Source organism: Nicotiana tomentosiformis, chromosome 1 (assembly GCF_000390325.3).
Source record: "Nicotiana tomentosiformis chromosome 1, ASM39032v3, whole genome shotgun sequence".
In the NCBI taxonomy this organism is placed as follows: domain Eukaryota; kingdom Viridiplantae; phylum Streptophyta; class Magnoliopsida; order Solanales; family Solanaceae; genus Nicotiana; species Nicotiana tomentosiformis.
Genome location: NC_090812.1, coordinates 122521870 through 122538997, shown reverse-complemented (window position 1 = coordinate 122538997; position 17128 = coordinate 122521870). Strand labels below are relative to the sequence as shown.

General features: G+C 40.2%; 4 protein-coding genes across 4 annotated transcripts; all 4 read right to left on the bottom strand.

Moving 5' to 3' along the window:
* Positions 1 to 5398: 5398 nt before the first annotated feature.
* On the bottom strand, positions 5399 to 6124 carry LOC104117134 (uncharacterized). The gene has a single exon (XM_009628135.1). The coding sequence runs from the start codon at positions 6122 to 6124 to the stop codon at positions 5399 to 5401; it is 726 nt and encodes a 241-aa protein (XP_009626430.1).
* Positions 6125 to 11318: 5194 nt separating this feature from the next.
* Positions 11319 to 11859, bottom strand: LOC138909097 (uncharacterized). The gene is made up of 2 exons (XM_070200212.1): positions 11639 to 11859; positions 11319 to 11586 (listed from the first exon to the last, which is right to left on the bottom strand). The coding sequence occupies exons 1-2, from the start codon at positions 11857 to 11859 to the stop codon at positions 11319 to 11321; spliced, it is 489 nt and encodes a 162-aa protein (XP_070056313.1).
* Positions 11860 to 11883: 24 nt separating this feature from the next.
* On the bottom strand, positions 11884 to 15430 carry LOC138909096 (uncharacterized). Its single transcript, XM_070200208.1, has 3 exons — positions 15354 to 15430; positions 14366 to 14475; positions 11884 to 13223 (listed from the first exon to the last, which is right to left on the bottom strand). Exons 1-3 carry the CDS (start codon positions 15428 to 15430, stop codon positions 11884 to 11886), a joined length of 1527 nt encoding a protein of 508 aa, XP_070056309.1.
* A 211-nt stretch (positions 15431 to 15641) lies between these two features.
* LOC104117125 (uncharacterized) lies at positions 15642 to 16791 on the bottom strand. The gene is made up of 2 exons (XM_009628124.4): positions 16504 to 16791; positions 15642 to 16397 (listed from the first exon to the last, which is right to left on the bottom strand). The coding sequence occupies exons 1-2, from the start codon at positions 16509 to 16511 to the stop codon at positions 15812 to 15814; spliced, it is 594 nt and encodes a 197-aa protein (XP_009626419.1). The 5' UTR covers positions 16512 to 16791; the 3' UTR covers positions 15642 to 15811.
* Positions 16792 to 17128: the final 337 nt, after the last annotated feature.

Below are 17128 nucleotides of genomic sequence, written 5' to 3'. Positions count from 1 at the left end.
AAGTAACTCCAAAGCTTCTTCTTCATGGCACTGAAAATCTACCCCGAATATTTTGCCCAGCTTGATCATATTCTGGTGAACCCATAGTGTTGCGTCCATCTCTTTTTCTATTAATGAGTCGTGGTGTTGTAGAAGAGGTACACCATCCTCCACTTCCCAATCTTGATCGTTGATTTCAGAATTGAGTTGAAGCAGATGTTGTTGTTGCTCCTTTTTACTACCAAATTGACCTTCCCCCATTTTAATACTAGTCATATCATCATCTACCTTATGTCCATGTATCCCTGCTTTCGCATCACATTCTGACTCATCCCAGATCATTAGTACCTCTGCATGTGGCACAATTTCGAGATTTTAAGTTGAGTTAAAAGTCCCTGCGTTGTTCTTTTTAAGTTCCTTGTCCGAGCGAGAAACCCATCCCAACTCTTCTATAAAAGAAACGAGTCTTTTGTCTTCAGTGGGCTTCCATAGAAACTCATTAAATATGACTTGGGCTGCAAAGTCTTGCCCAGTTAATTTCGTCTCAGAATTGGGTTCATTAACAATGCCCAAATTTGTTAATTTAAACCCTGGACCACCCGTGTGCGTATCACGTGCCTTTCCCCTATTTTTGAAATGTGAAAAGATACACCTCACGTGGTCGTTTCCCATCTCGTCTACAGCTAACTGGCTACCCTGCTCCTTTACTGGCTCATAAGGGTTCTTTGTCCATCGATTTTTTCGGTACTTCGAACCCGTTTCTTCTCCAATTTCTGAGTTTGACGTCGGCTTCAATTCAAATTTTGCATGTTTCTCAGCTCAAATTGGGATGAAAAACCTGATCCCATCTCTCTCAATCACTACCTCACTAGGTATATTCCTACTGTCGTCGACAATTTTAATTCTAGCCCACTTGAGGTGGTTTTTGAGATCTTTTTCTTCTTCAGTAGCTTTCCACCCTCCACCACGGCTCTAATCCAACTTTGTTTTAACAGTTAGGGAGTTTGGAATACAACCTACAGTAGGATTCCACCATTCCAAATGTAGCTTGCATTTTTTCCATCTCCATTCAACTTGGAGAATTTGCTCAGCCATGCTTCTATTCGAAAATTCGAACAAAAACAAATTCCCAATCATCTCATACATATTTACCCCAAAAGCTTTGTTCCACAAAGCAGAAGCCCATCTCCTTATGTCTGCTAATGTGGATCTCTCAGTGACTTCCTTTCTGAAATACCCAATAATACATCTATTCAACAACCCAGTGTCCTTCGTTCCCGGTGACTCCAAAATAGAGATGTCTCCATTTATTATACTGACAGCTGCCTCACGGAAAGTATTGGATTGCCATTTACTCTCTTGAATTGTTTTGGCGTAAAGGTAGTTAGCCTCAGTAAATCTGGGTGGTTCTGTGACATTCAGTTGAGGGACACATATAATAAACCTTTCCATCTTAAATGTTATGTCTTTCCATCCTGCTTTAAAGGCTAGCTCAGGGATAATAATGACTTATCTGACTTCTCCCTTCATTGACAAAATACTCATATATCTTCTGTGGGCATTGAACTTCCTAGTACATAAATATTCTGAAAATTGGTCCTTATTTTTCAATCTCTTTACAATTTTCTTCTGATCTTTCTGCCCATAGTTGAGCGTCTCATCATGTTACGACTTCTCTCCACCCATTCGAACCACATGTCTTTGTTGGAATTCCATCTGGTGATATCAAAAGATTTGAAGCCGGCATTGAAATAGATCCTGCTTTCTCCCATGTGAAGATTTTCTTCTATTTACCAACAAGAAAAAAGAGAAAGATTTAGCAGTAATCACAGTGGGTGAAAACTGGGGTTAGAAGAAAGAAGTGCTAAATTCCGATAAAAGAGTACACAGGAAAAGGATGTTCTGCAATCCTAGAAAGTAGGAGAGAGAAAGATCTTGGGAAAAGTGTCCGGGAGCATTTTTCAAAGAGATAGAGATGACTCCTTTTTTTTCCAAAGCATGCCTTGCATCGTATTTTAGGTCCTCTCAAATGAATCTATTACTAAAACCAATAGGAAAAGCTACTATTAGACCAACACATGTCTCAATCCCAAGCAAGTTTGGGATCAACTATAAGATTCATCACTGTCCATGTCACTCCATTTAAGTCCGTCTATTGCTAAAGATCTGCCATAAGCTTAGTGCTCACATTCATTTGTTCTTAAAGTATATAGCTTTACGCATGGGCATTGACCTTTAAAGAGCCTACCATATCAAACCAATCCTCCTCAATGACAAAAAAAAGTTTATGAAAAAGAGGTTTGAAGGAGTTGAGCTACTGCCAGTGGAAGTTAAACTTAGCCCTAAATATATTTACTTCCAACAACTTATGAATGATAACTCCAATAATTTCAGCCAAGTAACAAAAATTAGTTGTCATTATGAGGAAAAGTTGTGTCACAGAAACTGAACTTAACTCCCAAAAGGCTTTGAGCACTACTGAGATAAGCAAATATAAAGCATCAAACAAGAAGTTTATTCATGCTAAAAAATATCCACAAGCTGATCATTTGTGATGAATATCATATAGATAGTTGTACCTGGCCAGGTGGCATGGATAACCATATAAAAGAAAAGAAAACGAATTAGTACTTGATTCATTGTGATGAACAAAAAATGCAACCTACTGCATTTGCCTTTCACGGAGCAGAGGATGTTTAAGAATTCAGTCAATGCATTCTCAACTGATGCCTCACTTTAAATCTGCAGTACTTGATCAATATGCCTAGGTTCAAGTTTGCAGCCTCACATGAAAACTGCAGTGTAGTATAGAAAACACACACACTAGGGGTGTACATAGGTCGGGTTGGTTTGGATTTTCTAATTACCAAACCAAACCAATTGTATCAGATTATTAAATCTAAATACCAAACCAAACCAATAAAAGTCGGAGTTTTTAATCTCGATTTTTCTCGAATTTTTTAGATTTGAAGGTTTTTTCAGGGTTTTTTTTCATAGTCTTCACAACACAACAACAACAACAACCCAGTATAGTCTCACAAATGGGGTCTGGAATGGTAGTGTGTACGCAGACCTCACCTCTACACCGATGGGGTAGAGAGGCTGTTTCCGAAAGACCCTCGACTCAAGAAGACGAAAAGACAAAAATAGACTATATCAGTACCATCAATAAAAACATGTAAATAATCACGACATCGCAACAACCAGTGAATAAATGAAAAGCAGAAATAATAACCAATAAATAACGGAAGAGTAGTGAAAACACAACATTGGCCACTAGAAGTCTAAGACTAAATCCTATCAGCCTAACCTCACACCGGTAGACTAAATGAACTCAACTACCTCCTAATCTAAAACCTTAATGCTCGACCTCCACAGCTTCCTATCGAGATCTGAAGCTTCGCCATATCCCACCTGATCACCTCTCCCCAATACTTCTTAGGTCGTCCTCTACCTCTCCTCGTACCCACCAATGCCAACCGCTCGCACCTCCTTACTGGGGCATCCAAGCTCCTCCTCTGAACGTGCCTGAACCATCTGAGCCTCGCTTCCCGCATCTTGTCGTCAATGGGAGCCACGCCCACCTTCTCCCGAATATCTTCATTCCTAATCTTATCCATCCTAGTATGCTCGCACATCCACTTCAACATTCTCATTTCTGCTACTCTCATCTTCTAGATATGTGAGTTCTTAACTGGCCAACACTCAGCCCTATACATCATGGCCGGCCTAACCACCGCTCTATAAAACTTACTTTTGAGTAGCGGAGGCACTTTCTTGTCATACAGGACTCCAAATGCTAACCTCCATTTCATCCACCCCACCCCAATATGGTGTGTGACATCCTTGTCGATCTCCCCATCCCCCTGGATAATCGACCCAAGGTACTTGAAACTACCTCACTTGGGAATGACCTGCGATCCAAGCCTAGCTTCCATGCCCGCTTCCCTCGGCTCGGCACTGAACTTACACTCAAGATACTCCGTCTTCGTCCTGCTCAACTTGAAACCCTTAGACTCAAGGGCCTGTCTCCAAACCTCCAGCCTCTCGTTAATGCCACTCCGCGTTTCGTCAATCAGAACAATGTCATCAGCGAATAACATACATCATGGCACTTCTTCTTGAACATGGTGTGTCAGTGCATCCATCACCAAAGCAAACAAGAAAGGGCTGAGCGCAGATCCTTGGTATAATCCCATAACAACCGAAAAATGCTCAGAGTCGCCTCCCACTGTCCTAACCCGAGTCTTAGCCTCATCATACATATCCTTAATCGCCCTAATGTAAGCAACCGACACACCTTTAGCCTCTAGGCACCTCCAAAGAACCTCCCTAGGAACCTTGTTATATGCTTTCTCCAGATCAATAAATACCATGTACAAATCCTTCTTCTTATCCCTGTACTGTTCCACCAACCTCATAATAAGGTGGATAGCTTCCGTAGTAGAACGACCCGGTATGAACCCGAACTGGTTATCTGATACAGACACCGTCCTCTTCACCCTCGCTTCTACTACCCTCTCCCAAACTTTCATGATATGACTCAATAATTTTATACCCCTATAGTTGTTGCCACTCTGGATGTCATCTTTGTTCTTGTACAACGGAACCACCGTACTCCACCTCCACTCGTCTGGCATCCTCTTCGTCCTGAAAATAATATTAAACAACCCAGTCAACCACTCCAAGCCTGCTCTACCCACACACCTCCAGAATTCGACCGGAACCTCATCAGGCCCGGTAGCTCTGCCCCTGTTCATCTTACGCACAGCCCCTACGACCTCCCCAACTTTGATGCGCCTACAGTACCCAAAATCGCGGAGGCTCTTGGATTGCCCCAACTCGCCTAGCACAATACCCTGATCCTCGTCTTCATTCAGAAGTTTTTGAAAGTAAGTCTGCTATCTCTGCTTAATCTGGGCCTCTCATCAATACACTACCATCCTCATCTTTGATGCACCTCACTTGGTCCAGATCCTGGGCTTTCCTCTCTCTCGCCTTGGCCAGCCGGAATAATTTCTTCTCCCCGCCTTTGGCCCTAGTTCCTCGTACAGACGACTAAAAGCCGCAGTCTTAGCCTCCGTGACCGCCAGTTTCGCCTCTTTCCTAGCTACCTTATACCTTTCCCTGTTCGCACTCCTCTCTACCTCGCATGTGCTCCCAACTAGCTTTAGGTATGCCGCCTTCTTCGCTTCCACTTTACCTTGAACAACTTCATTCCACCACCAGTCGCCTTTGTGCCCACCAGCGTAACCCTTTGAAACTCCCAACACCACTCTCGCTGCCTCCCGTATGTAATCCGCCGTCGTCGACCACATAATGCTCGTGTCCCCACTACTCCTCAGGCTCTCACAGCCGATAACCTCCCTTCCAACTCTTGAGCTTTATCCTTAGTCAAGGCTCCCCACCTGATCCTCGGTTAAACTCGTGCAGTCTTCCTCTTCCTCTTCATCATAATACTGACGCCCATCACCAAAAGCCTATGTTGCGTCGCAAGGGTCTCACCCGGGATAACCTTGCAATCCTGACACAGCCCTCTGTCGTACCTCCTTAGGAGAAGATAGTCAATCTGAGTCTCCGTCACCGTACTCTGAAAAGTAACCAAATGGTCCTCCCTCTTTGGAAATCTAGAGTTAGCAATCACTAGCTCAGATGCCTTTGCGAAATCCAGCAACGAAGTACCTCTTGCATTCATATCCCCAAAACCAAAGCCACCATGCACCTCGCCATAGCCGCCTGCAGTCGACCCAATATGACCCTTGAAATCCCCTCCTATAAATAACCTCTCAGCAGGCGGAATACTACGCACAATATCATCCAACCCCTCCCAGAAGCGCCTCTTGACCTCCTCATCCAAGCCCGCTTGCGGCGTATACGCACTCACGACATTTAGGGTGCTCTCTCCAACTACCAACTTAATAGACATTAACCTATCATTCACCCGCCTAACCTCTACCACAGACTCTCTAAGTTCCCTATCCACCAGAATGCCTACACCATTCTTACCCTTCAGGACTCCAGAGTACCACAACTTGTACTCGTCTGCATTCCTCGTCCTTGATCCTACCCACCGAGTCTCTTGGACACACGCTATATTGACCTTCCTCTTCTTCAGGATCTTCGCCAGCTCTATAGACTTACCCATGATTGTACCTATGTTCCAGGACCCAATTTTCAACCTATAAGCATCCCTGTGCCCCTTACCTCCCGTCCCACCCTCGACCCCTGCCCCACCCTCCGCCCCGCCCCTGGCCTCCCCGAGGACATGACCTTATTCTACCATCCTGAACTATAGCCACTATACCTATAACAGACTAAGGAGAATCACTCACTCGCACTAGGCAAACGAACCAGACTAGGAGATAGTCTTCATAACACAAAATGTAAAATTTGTTCTCCAAATATTTCTTTAATCCTAGTAAGACAAAACTATATAAGGTTTTTTCAATAAAATAACATAAATATGAGATGAGTCATGACATTGTACTAAAATATTCAACAATAAAGATAATAAAATTACACAAAATAAATATTATTATTAAGCCATAATGAAAACAAACATAATTTAAAATTACGACTAATAAGTACTATTATTTACCTGACTAACCACTAAAAGAAAAATAAATTATACATTTTATCTAAACCATGAAAAAACTAAAAAATAGATATCCAACACTATTTTCATTCATAGTACAATTGAATTGAATGTTTTGTTAGCATTAGTATTGATTTGATTTTGGTTTAGGATTTATTTGAGTTACTAACATTTATGGACTATAAAATTTATTGGAGCATCCAAAAATTATAAGCTCAAGCTTGAAATAATACGTTAAAAGATAAAACTATAAAAAAACTTAAGAAATATTTATAAATTACACTACAATAAATATTTTTAATTATTAAATATATTTAAAACTTCTATACATATAATGTCGAGTTGGTTTGGTTTTGATTTGACGTTTTTAGTTAAAACCAAACCAAACCAAATATGGTCGGGTTTTTTTTTCAACACCAAACCAAATCAAACCAAACCATAGTCGGATTTCTTTTCTCGGTTTGACTCGGATTATCGAGTTGGTGCGGTTTGTCGGTTTCATTTTTACACCCCTAACACATACTATGTGGGTTCCAATCCAACCATTAAAACAGTACTTTTGAATGCGGGGGGGGGGGGGGGGGGGGGATGATGTGGTATCCTAACCCAGTAACTTAAATAACAAGAAGAAGTCAAAGGAAAGAAACCAAAATTTAAAGGTTCTGTCATATAATGGTATGTATGAGAGCTTGGTAAAGCTTCCTATGATGCAAGTCTATTGTTTAGGGCAGCTAAGGCTTTTGTAACTGAATAATAATGTAGGTTGAGCTTCAAAACAAGGTTTCAAATGTCTCGAGAAAACGATAACATCATTTTACGTAGCAGTAACTTAGAAAAGAGGAGGGAAGAAAGAAGTAAGGAGAAAGAGATGAAAGTCAAGAAAGCCCACCATAAGTTCCATGAGAGTAATCACAGGAAGATAAGTGGCTTTAGTATTGACAAAGCTTAGAAAGCAGCAAATCATACAAGTTCATGCTTCATCCACCTCTACAAGGTAAATGACCCCATCTAAACTTTTCAAAGCAGCTTCATGCTCCATCTACCTCCCCAAGGTAAATGGATAGTGTCATATATTGTTGGTCACTTCTTCATAAGAATGGCATCAATCTACTTCACATTACATAGGATCCTACTTAACCATTTCATCTTGCATCACATGCTCAACATTGATACTAGAAACAACATAACAAAGTCTCTCGATAACTCTAATGTATTCTGCAATTAAAATGATGTAAGATTGCTTCTCTATTTTTACCCTACATCAGAGAGCAATAGTATACCTCATTAAGACTAGCTTAAGCAAAACCTTCAACTAGGATATTCCTAGTACCTTATAGAGGTAGTTCTTATGATATATTTTTTGACAAAATCACATGATCCTGGCCATTTAACACCACTGCTGGAAAAGAGGAAAAACAATTATGGCCCTAAAAGCTGATAAACTAATACTGTGTTAAAATACTGACAAACATTCAGAACATGTGTTTGCTAGAGAAAACCCTGCTTAAATTTTTCTATCAAATATTACCACTAAGGGTGGCAAACGAGCGAAGCGGGTCGGATATGGGCAGGTTGAAAATGGATAATGTAAAAAACGGATAAATTATCCAACCCGACCCATATTTAATACGTATAGAAAATGAGTTAACCGACAGATAATATGGATATCCATATTATCCATGACTTCTTAAAAATGATCACTTTTGGGAGAATTTCTAATCTCCCAAACTTAAGGACCCCCAATTTGAGTCTTTGCAAATGTAAAAGTTAAACTCATTGGTTATTGTTAGTTTTTTAAAAGGATTGGCAGCAAGAATATTAAAAATATTGATTGAAAAAGTCTCTACTTTTTTATTAAATATAGAGGGTTTTAAATAGCCAACTTAAGAATATAATCTGCAGAAAAATCTGCATAACAAGAATTAAAAAAACCTACAATATCTCAACAAACCTAAAAAATTTAATAGAAAATTTAAATTCAAAAAAGTAAATTCATCCTAAAACTAAGCAACTTTTTATGCTGAAAAATTACAACAGTAACGGAAGAAAATCATCAACACTTCTCATTTGCTTCAGTTGCTCTATTACCATTGCTCCTCCTCAATTACTGCTTCTGTTGTTTGTGTTTGAGGATTGTGTTGAGCGTTTTTGAACTTACACACTTTTGTAACATGGCATGTTTATTTGCAAATACCACATATTGCATCATGTCTCTACTAACAAAATTTTTCTATGTGTGATTTCTTTTTGTAATATTTGCAAATAGGATAATTGACCTTTTCTTTTTTGTTTTGTGCATAAAAAGCACCTTCAGTAACCATTTCTTGTCTAAATGCTCTTCTTTGTTCTTGTGCTTGAAGAGCACTTATTAATTCTGCAACATAGATAGTATAGAGATCTTTAAACTCTTCTAGAGAGGAAATTTTGGACTCGAATCTCTCTGGAACCGTCACAAGAATTTTTCAACTATTTTGTCATCTTTGAAATCCTCGCCAAGCAACCTGATTCTATTAATAATACAAGAAATCCTATCAGAATACCTAGTGGTAGTCTCGTCTTCTTGCATCCTAAGAGATTCAAAATCCTTTTTCAAATTTAAAATCTACATTTGTCTGACTCGATCACTTCCTTGGTACTCCTTTTAAGCTTTTCCCAAGCTTCTTTTGTTGTCTCACATTCAATGATTTTAGAAAAAATTGAATCTGCAACTGAATTTGAATCACAATATTGGCTTTGTATTTTTTGGTTTTCTCTTCTGAATGGTTTTTAATTTGGGCAAGGGTAGGATTTGCAGGGAGTGGTTGTAATGGTCTATCTTCCATTACAGTTTCCCATAGATCATAGGCTTCAAGATATAATTTCATTTTCACAGACCAAATCTGATAGTTTTCACATGTGAAAGTTTGTGGGGCATTCAAAGAGAGATTGTTGCTTGCCATGTTTGAAAATGGGTTTTAAAAATTGATATTGGCTAAAAATTATTAGAAAATGGTTCTTTGAAAGAACTCACAGATCCCGTAAGACCAACGAAACTCTGATACCACTGCTGTTTTTTTAAAAGGATGGGCAGCAAGAATATTAGAAAAAATTAATTGAAAAAGTCTTTACTTTTTTATTAAATATAGAGAGCTTTAAATAGCCAACTTGAGAACATAATCGGTAGAAAAATCTGCATAACAAGAATTCAAAAAACTTAAAATATCTCAACAAACCTGAAAAATCTAACAGAAAATTTAAATTCAAAAAAGTAAATTCATCCTAAAACTAAGCAACTTTTTATCTAAAACAATTGCAACAATAACTGAATCAAATCATCAACAATTATCCATTTAAGTAAATAATATGGATCTTATCCATATTTGACCAATTGTAAGTTCATTATCCAACCCATTTTTTAATGGATAACTATTGTTTTTATCTATTTTACCACCACTAATTACCACCTTGTCAATGTAACTTTCTACCATGGAGCATTATTTACAATGACAAAGACTTTATGATCTCTAGATTAAAGGGATTTTTCTTTAATCACTAAAATGCTGCACAAGTACCTCAAAGGGAATTTTCTCTCTGGTCTGCCAAACATTCAACATGACATTACATTTTTTTCTTCTATTTTTTTTTGGTGGGAGAAGATAAGTTGTTGCACTGGCTAATCTGGTTTTCTTCAAATTTATGTTTGGAATGAATTTAAAATGAACTAGTCAAATAAGGAAACATAAATCATTTCACACGTACGAATATACAACTATAGGTGAATCTCTGAATGCTTGATTAACAACAATAATAACATACCCAGTATTATCCCACACCGTGGTGTCTGGGAATGGTAGTGCGTACGCGGGCCTTACCCCTACCTTGTGAGGATAGAGAGGTTGTTTCCAATAGATCCTCGGCTCAGGAAAGCATAAGCACCATATTAATGAAAATATAAACAAGAAAGGACGGTCCCAAAAAGCCATATACAAGCAAAATAAAAACAACAAGACAGTAAGGTGATCAACAATGAAAGAAGACAACGGTTAGTCATAAAAACCTACTACCAACAGAAAGCGAGACGGCATGCCAATACTACTGTTACAAACACTCTAGACTACCTACTCTACTAACCTAATCCTCGACCTCCATATCTTCCTATCAAGAGTCATGTCCTCGGTTAGCTGAAGCTGGACAATGTCTTGCCTAATCACCTCTCCCCGCCTCTTCTTTGACCAACCTCTACCTCTCTCTCTGTAGGCCCTCCAATGTCAATCGCTCACACCTCCTCACCGGGGCGTCTATGCTCCTCCTCCTCACCGGGCCAAACCACCTAAGTCGCGCTTCCCGCATCTTGTCCCCAATAGGGGCCACACTCACCTTGTCGTGAATAACTTCATTTATGATCCTATATAACCTGGTGTGCCCGCACATCCATCTCAACATCCTTATCTCTGCTACCTTCATCTTCTGGACATGAGCGATCTTGACTAGCCAACACTCAGCCTCATACAACATCGTTGGTCTGACCACCACTCTGTAGAACTTACCCTTAAGTTTCAGTGGCACCTTCTTGTCACACAAAATACCAGAAGCGAGTTTCTATTTCATCTATCCCACCCCAATACAATGTGCGACATCTTCATCAATCTCCACATCCCCCTGAATAATAGACCCAAGGTACTTAAAACTCCCTCTCTTAGGGATGACCTGCGAGTCCAGCCTCATCTCCCCTGCCCCTCCTTGAGTCTCGCCACTAAACTTACACTCAAAGTATTCTGTCTTGGTCCTGCTCAACTTGAAAACCTTTAGATTCCAAGGTCTGTCTCCAAACCTCTAATTGCGTGTTCACACCGTCTCGCGTCTCATCAATCAATACAATATCATGCACCACAGCACCTCCCCTTGGATGTGACGCGCCAGTACGTCTATCACCAGAGCAAACAAAAACGGGCTGAGTGCTGACCCCTGATGCAACACCATCATAACCGAAAAATGGTCCGAGTCCCCAGCCACCGTCCTCACTCGGGTCTTTACTGCATCATACATACTCGGGTCTTTACTGCATCATACATGTCCTTAATCAACCTAACGTAAGCAACAGGTACACCTCTAGCCTCCAAACATCTCCAGAAAACCTCCATCGGAACTTTATCATACGCTTTTTCTAAGTCGATGAACACCATATGCAAGTCCTTCTTTCTCTCCTTATACTGCTCAATCAATCTCCTAACAAGATGGATGGCTTCTGTAGTCGAATGCCCCGGCATAAACCCAAACTGGTTCTCGAAAATAGTCACACTCCTCATCACCTTTAGCTCTATTACTCTCTCCTAGACTTTCATAGTATGGCTAAGCAGCTTGATACCCCGATAGTTATTGCAATTTTGGATATCACCGTTGTTCTTGTATACATGAACCATCGTGCTCCACCTCCACTCTTCAGGTATCTTCTTCGTTCTAAAAATGACATTAAATAACCTAGTGAGCCACTCCAGGCCTGCCTTGCCCGCACTCTTCCAAAACTCCACCGGGATTTCATCAGGGCCGGTCGTTTTGCCCCTACTCATTTTACGCATAGCCCCCTCAACTTTATCAACTCTAATCCGCCTACAATACCCAAAGTCACAACGACTCTCAGAGAGTTCCAAATCACCCAGTACAATGCTCATGTCCCCATCCTCGTTCAAGAGACTATGAAAGTAGGTCTGCCATCTCCGACAAATAAGTCCATCATCCAACAAAACTCTATCTTCTTCATCCTTGATGCACTTCACTTGGTCCAAGTCACGCGCCTTCCTTTCTCGCGCCTTGGCTAACCTGAACAACCTCTTATCCCTACCTCGGCCCTCGAGTTCCTCAAACAAACGACTAAAAGTTGCAGTATTGGCCGCCGTAACTGCTAGCTTTGCCTCTTTCTTAGCCAACTTATAATGCTCCCTATTCACCCTCTTCTCTTCCTCGTCAACACTCTCTACTAGCTTCAGATACGCTGCCTTCTTGGTTTTTACTTTTTCTTGCACCTCTCCATTCCACCACCAGTCTCCCTTGTGACCACCAGAGTAACCCTTTGAGACCCCTAATACCTCTCTCGCGGCTTCCCTAATGCACTGCGCGGTCGTGGTCCACATAGCGCTTGCGTCCCCACTACTACTCCACGCCCCCATAGTCACCAGCTTGACCCCCAACTCCTGCACTTTAGCTTCCGTCAAGGCTCCCCACTTTATCCTATGTTGGCTATACATCGCCCTCTTCCTCATCTTCCTCGTGATCTCAAGGTCCATGACCAGGAGCCTATGAAGGGTCGAGAGGTTCTCACTCGGGATGACCTTGCAATTCGTGCAAAGGCTTCTATCAGACTTCTTGCAGAGTAAATAATCAATCTGAGTCTCGGCCACCGAACTCCGAAAGGTGACCAAGTGCTCCCTCTTCTTTGGGAAACTCGAGTTTGCTAACACCAAATCAAATGCTCTAGCAAAGTCCAGCAGAGACGTTCCTCCTCCGTTTCTATCTCCAAAACCAAAACCACCATGCACATCAACATACCCCCCAGACGTCGCTCCAATGTGGCCGTTGAAATCTCCTCCTATGAAAAGCTTCTCGATATGCGGGATACCACGCACCATCTTATCTAAATCCTCCCAGAAACGCCTCTTGACTTCCTCATCCAAGCCTGCTTAGGGTGCGTACACACTGATTATGTTCAAAGTAAAACCTCCAACAACTAGCTTAAAAGTCATCAGCCTGTCATTCACTCTCCTAACCTCCACCATTAGTTCACGGAGATCCTTATCAACCAAGATACCTACTCCATTCCTGCCCCCACCCTCCAAGAATACCAAAGTTTGAAACTGCCCACATCCCGTGCCTTATCTCCTACCCACCTAGTCTCCTGTACACAAGCTATATTAATCTTCCTTTTCTCGAGAATTTTCGCTAACTCTACAGATTCTCCAGTCAAAGTTCCTATGTTCCAAGACCCCACTCTCAGCCTAGTAGCTCCCTTAGCCCTCTTACCCCTCTTAACCTCGCACCCCCTCCCACACGCTGACACTCCCGAGGACAAGACCTTACCCTACCATCGTTCACCAAACCCACTATAATCTAGGAATCACTACACAAGCACTATCCCGAAAACAAGCGACAAAAATAAAATGAATTTTCGAAATATAATCTACCACTAAAGGTCGCAAAACAAGTGAAAAAATAAAATAAAGGAACTAACGGAAACTATAATCTACAACTAAAGGTCAGAAAACAGGTGAAGAAATAAAATAAAGGGACTAAAAGAACTATAATCTACAACTAAAGAATAGAAAAACAGGTGAAGAAAAAAAACAAAGGAACTATAATCTACAACTAAAGAATAGAAAAGCATGTGAAGAAATAAAACAAAGGAACTAAAGGAACTATAATCTACAACTAAAGAATAGAAAAACAGGTGAAGAAATAAAACAAAGGAACTATAATCTACAACTAAAGGATAGAAAAATAGGTGAATACACTAAATAAGAGTACAAGTAATTAAAATAACTATAATCTACATACTAGAAATCCCAAGACAATTACTATCAAGAAAGTAGACGAGCAAATACACTAATTAAGAGTACAAGTAGATAATCAAGAATTAGGTTGAATCTATCCCAAACTAACTGGTTAACAAGGAAAATAGAATTACTGATTGAAGAATAGGAGGTACCAACTCCCGATAAAAGTAAACAAGAGCGACGGAACCTGGATTGTAGACGGACTGCCAAATCGACTAGACCCTAGTTGGATGTCGCCTTGAGCCAAGATACCCGCCGGAAATCTGACCTCCAACTGCAGCGCCGACCACCCGAATGGAAAACTGCTCACCGGAAAACTGCCTGACTTGAATTCCACAGCCGACGCTGTAGTCTGCGCCGGAAATCTGATCGGAGAACCTGTTCACAAACACACCACACACACACGCAGAACGAAATGGGAGGGAACGGAGTTGGGGAAAGAGAGAACGCCCGCTTTGTGTTCAAGAAAAGAAAGAAGCGGCAGTGTAGCAGAGAGAAGGGAGCCACTTGTAGCCAGCCTTTTCAGTATCCAGTGATCAGCCACTTGCTGGATCTTGATTTTCCCAGAAACTAGGTAGTAATTTTTCAAGAAGGGAGCCTCCTATAGTGGACGTTAATTTTCAGTTTCAAAACAAAATTCTGATAATCCTATCTAAGCTTTAAGTCTTCATCATACATGAGAAAACTTCCTTAATAACCACACCTCAATTTGGCTAATCATTTTCCTATTGCGTAGATAGTTAAAGCCAAGTTCCTTTGTCAATCCTGATCGCCTAAAAGCCATGATGTCCAATATAGTTTGATGATTGACTCGAATAAGATACTATTGAACAAAGTAGAAGCTTAATTCAATGAGAACCACGTTGAGCAGCAGTTTTCATACAGGTTCTACTAGGGCAGGTACACACAAAGGATATGTGCCAACATGCAAGATGTCCCCCAAACTTGAATTCAGAGAAATGCGCCTAGCTTCTAGTTGGTGAACTAGCAAATCAAATCAAATCAAATTCGGATAGGTTAGTGTATATAGCATTTGTTTACCAGAACAACATCATAAGATATAGATATAACGCAACTAGCTTACACAGAACCCAACTCAATTAGGATCTTATGCAGAAATCATATATATCGAACATAAAGAAGGATGTTTTCTGCAAGTTCCAACGAAGTTCGAGCAAACCAATATACATGTTCAGAGAGGGAAAAATATGATTGACAAAAAAATGGGGCATAGAAATGACTCAGCTGCACTTTACTCCTCCATAAGAACAATGATTATCCAACATATAGCAGCCTTTATTTCAAGGCGAACAAAGCATACACCACCTTCCATCCCATTTGACAAACACCCAAAAGAAACTTCGGTGAACAAAGTTCAATATAATACCCCTCTCCATCCCATTTGACAGACACCAAAAGATACTATGGTGAACAAATTTTTCAAACACCACCCTCCATTCCATTTAACAAACATCCAAAAGATAATAATGGATTTCACTCGAACTAATAACTTCAAACAATAAAAGACCTAATCATCACTAAAATTAGAAACCCTAAAAGATCACTTGAGAAATTATATAATATTGGAGTGTCCCGCCGATAGATGTAACATAGCAAAACTGATATTCATCTCACACATGACTACAACTTGCAAGCTTCACTAACATTCGAATACAGAAAACTAACAAACAGTACTATTAATAAAAGATTCACTTCAGTGCAGAAATGCATATACAGCAGTAGAAATATAAACCACAAGAGCAGAGGTGACCAGAATGATCAAGGCCGTGACAGCATGAATTGCAGATTTACTCCCACAAGATAACATCCCGAGCCGAATCTCAATCACATTGACCATTGAAAGCATCAAGAACAAACACCCCATTACAGATCCAACAGCAGAGCCCAACATCCCAAGCCTCAGCACTTTCGGATTAATGTGAGCCTTAAAAGCCTCATCAACATCTTTGCTATTCAAAAGATTAATTGCCAATTTAAGGCCCTGTGCAACAAGTGAAGAGAAGAGAAAAAAGCTGAATGAGACAACCTCAAATACCAACAATTTCCTGACCACTTCAATGCCAGCATCACAAGCTGTACGGTCCTCGAGACTTTTCTGGCCAGGTGTGGTTAAAGAAAGACCCACAAAGACTGCAATGGTGAAAAGTGAGTTCACATTCACTAGCCCGTCTAAAGCAGTGACGTGGACACTGGTTGTTGCAGCTGAATTAGAAGATGACGGGGTTAAGGTAGCTCTTCTTGGTTGTGGGGATAAGTATTCTTTTGGGTATGTCTCAGATCTGCGAAAATTTCAAGAAAAAACATATAAAAGCTACAATATCTACAAATGAATGAACAAAAACAGAGACATAAATCACAAATGTAGATAGGGAGGTGAAATATTACTCTTCCATGATCTAAAGTTGGATTTTTTAGCAGGTTTCAAGAGAAATCAAGAGTTGCTGCTGATGCTTCTTGTTGTGCTTTACAGTTGCTTGAAATGTTGGTGTTTTCAATTTCCTGGAGTAGAAGGGAAAGTTGTAGAAAAATGGTAATGGAAAGAAGTGCGTTGCAGCCTTTGCTCCTTGCTTTACTGCTTTGCTTTTGCCTTTTGGGTTTTTGGATTGTAGTGGCGCCGTTGTTGGGTTTGGAATTGGGAATGGGTGAGAACGGAGACAGAGATTGGAAAAAATTGAAAGGGACACGAAAGTCAAAAATGGTCAATTTCTAACCATCATGTCCCTACGGAGATTGAATCGGAAAGTTTAGAAAAACAATCTTTGCCAAATGCCTACTAATATGTCATTTTCATTTTAGATTACACGCTTAGTTCATTATTATCCGTTTATGTATATATCTATATCTATATTTAGAAAAAAAGTCTTTAGCGAAATATCGTTCGTCTTTTTTACCATTTAAAAATAAAGTTCACACTAGATAAAATAATCATTTGATTATTTCCCTAAAATTTAGGAATAGTCATTTAATTAATTCTCTACTATTTAGGAATATCCATGTAATTAATTTTTTA